General features: G+C 38.7%; 1 protein-coding gene across 1 annotated transcript; it reads left to right on the top strand.

Annotated features, from left to right (window-relative positions):
* Positions 1-310: 310 nt before the first annotated feature.
* Positions 311-946, top strand: MBD3L1 (methyl-CpG binding domain protein 3 like 1). Its single transcript, XM_044255412.1, has one exon. The coding sequence runs from the start codon at positions 311-313 to the stop codon at positions 944-946; it is 636 nt and encodes a 211-aa protein (XP_044111347.1).
* Positions 947-2,917: the final 1,971 nt, after the last annotated feature.

The following is a 2,917-nucleotide window of genomic DNA, read 5'->3' as shown; positions in this document are numbered from 1 at the left end:
GGTCAAATAAATAAATAAAATCTTTAACAACAACAACAACAACAAGATGGTGAAGGGGAAATGATCTGGGGTAGGTCCTGAATTTTGATCTTGAATTTTCTGGTTTTCACCCAAATCTATCTGATGACATTCCCAGGACACAGGTCAGATCTATCCCCAGAAGTAGAGAAGGAAGGTAGAAGTACAAGATAACCAATACGGTGTTCCTAAGAAGGCAGCCTTTTAAAACACTTTAAACCAATCTCAGGCCAATCTCAGGATTTTAAACCAATCTCATGATTTATTTTTATAGGGTAAAAGGAAAAGAAGTATGATGGTCAAGACTCCACAGAGGAAGCAGCAGGATTGTGGAAACCAATCCAAACCAAAGTCTTGCTTAAGTGTCTCAATCCCTTTGAGGATGTCCAGTTACATATTCAAGAGGCCAGTAACCAGAATCACATCCTATCCTGGCAATGAGGTCAGATGCCATCACTGGGAGGAAACCCTGGACAAGCCCCAGCAGATGTGCTGGCAGAAGAGGCTGCAAGGTCTCCAGGCCTGCAGCAGTGCAGGGGAACTCTTAAGCACTTTGGATCTTGCCAAAGCCTTGCAAAAACTTGTGCCTAGGTGCTCAGGTGAATATCTGCCAGGTGTTCTTGTAGGTGGTCTGAACCCCAGCCCCACGCCCACCCCTGCTGGGTCTTCAGATTTGGTAAAGGTGATTCCAGGAGCTGGTCTGGGTATCCCACAGCTTCTGTGCAAACAATTTCTGGTGACTGAGGAAGATATCAGGAAACAGGAAAGGAAAGTGAAGACAGCAAGAGAAAGGTTGGCCATGGCACTGGCTGTAGACAGACTTGCTAGAGAGGCAGAGAAAATGAGGGGCCAAGAAGCACATCCTGAAAAACACCACGAGAAAAAAGAGAAGCTAGTGCAGGTGAAATGGAGCATGGGACTTTATTAAGGTCTCTTTGCAGTGTCCATGGTGCCTTCATGCTCCCGAGCCCTCAAAACTTGTACTGGTACTTACCAGTACAAAAATGTACTGGTACTTTTCTTATATTAAATTATTTTGTGTGACATAGACAATAGACACAGTGATCTTTTTGAGCTGCGAGATTGGGTTTCAGGTGAGGAGAGAAAGGAGGTCTTTCCTTTCCATGAGGTACTGTTACCTTCTCTTACTCTGTATGTTATTTGCATTTTAAAGTCAACAGAGAGTGATCAAAGTCATGGCATTATTTAGTGTTCTGCCTTCACAGTCAGGGTAAAACATGCCTGGTTGAAATGGACTATTCTGTTTGTGTTAAGATTCCAACATTTTTTTTTTTTTATGTTCTCAAAGATGTATGTTTGTAGGTCTCTATTTTTCTATTCTTTGTTGCATGTTAATTCAGAATTCAGTACAAGGAAATACCAGAGTTCTCACTTTTTAAATATCTCTATGTGTTGGACATCAGATTCCCAAAAATGGATGTGCCATTTTGGGGATCCTGATGTCAAAAAAGACTGTTTTCAGCATCATTAATCTATCGCTGAACCACATTGCTCATTGGGATTTTTTTTTTTTTTTTTTTAGTTTTGAACAATTATTTTAATTATAAAAGGGAAACATTCTTAGGTAGAGATTTAAGAAAATACCTTAAAAAATATATATATATATATATATAAAATCCCTTTTACTAGAGTTAATCACTCTTGAACTATTCCTGAAAAGCATCTCTATATGCTTTTTGTGTAAAATTGCACTCATATCATACATATGTTATTAATGTATTTTAAATTTTGGTAACTGCCATTCTCATTGCTATTTTTTTAATTTGATTTACTTACAATTTGTTTGGCTTTTTTTTTTTTTGTTTGTTTTTTTTTGTTTTGTTTTTCCAATTTATTTATTTTCAGAAAAACAGTATTCATTATTTTTTCACCACACCCAGTGCTCCATGCAAGCTGTGCCCACTATAATACCCATCACCTGGTACCCCAACCTCCCACCCCCCCCGCCACTTCAAACCCCTCAGATTGTTTTTCAGAGTCCATAGTCTCTCATGGTTCATCTCCCCTTCCAATTTACCCAAAAGCACATACCCTCCCCAATGTCCATAACCCTACCCCCCTTCTTCCAACCCACTATCATATGATCTCCCTGATATGAGGAAGTGGTGATGCAACATGGGGGCTTAAGTGGGTAGGAGAAGAATCCATGAAACAAGATGGGATAGGGAGGGAGATGCTCATTGGGATTTAATTGTCAATTTGCTTGAGCAAACTGTGGTAATATTTAACGCCTTTTCATCATTAACTTTTGTCTCATGGGTTCATCAGTTTCTGAGAATGAGTTTTAAAAAAATAATATTCGTGGTATTTCTATCTTACCTAAAAATGTTATTTTATTTTATTGTTTTTTACTATGTTATGTTAGTCACCATACAGTATGTCATTAGTTTTTGATGTAGTATTCCAAGATTCATTGTTTACATATAACACCCAGTGCTCCATGCAATATGTGCCCTCCTTAATACCCATCACCGGGTCAACCCATCCCCCCACCCCCCTACTCTCTAAAATCCTCGGTTTGTTTCTCAGAGTCCACAGTCTCTCATGATTCATTTCCCCCTCCGATTTTTACCCCCTTCATTTTCCCCTTCCTTCTCCTATTGTTCTCCATGCTACTCCTTATCTTCCAAAAGTAAGCGAAACCATATGATAATTGACTTCCTCTGCTTGACTTATTTCACTCAGCATAATCTCCAGTCCTGTCCATGTTGATGCAAAAGTTGGTTATTCATCCTTTTTCTAAAATTTATTTTTTATTTATTTTCAGCATAACAGTATTCATTATTTTTGTGTTATTCATCCTTTCTGATGGCTGAGTAATATCCCATCCTCTTTTCTTCCATGAGGCACTCATCTGGAGTTTTAGAATGTGCTTTAA

This window comes from Neovison vison, chromosome 6, assembly GCF_020171115.1.
Source record: "Neovison vison isolate M4711 chromosome 6, ASM_NN_V1, whole genome shotgun sequence".
NCBI classification, from domain to species: domain Eukaryota; kingdom Metazoa; phylum Chordata; class Mammalia; order Carnivora; family Mustelidae; genus Neogale; species Neogale vison.
Note: the sequence above shows the minus strand (reverse complement) of the source record. Positions and strands in the feature narration are given on the sequence as shown.

What these genes read in the sequence shown, in the direction of transcription:
- MBD3L1 (XM_044255412.1), top strand. Translation starts at nt 311, where the DNA reads ATGATGGTCAAGACTCCACAGAGGAAGCAGCAGGATTGTGGAAACCAA.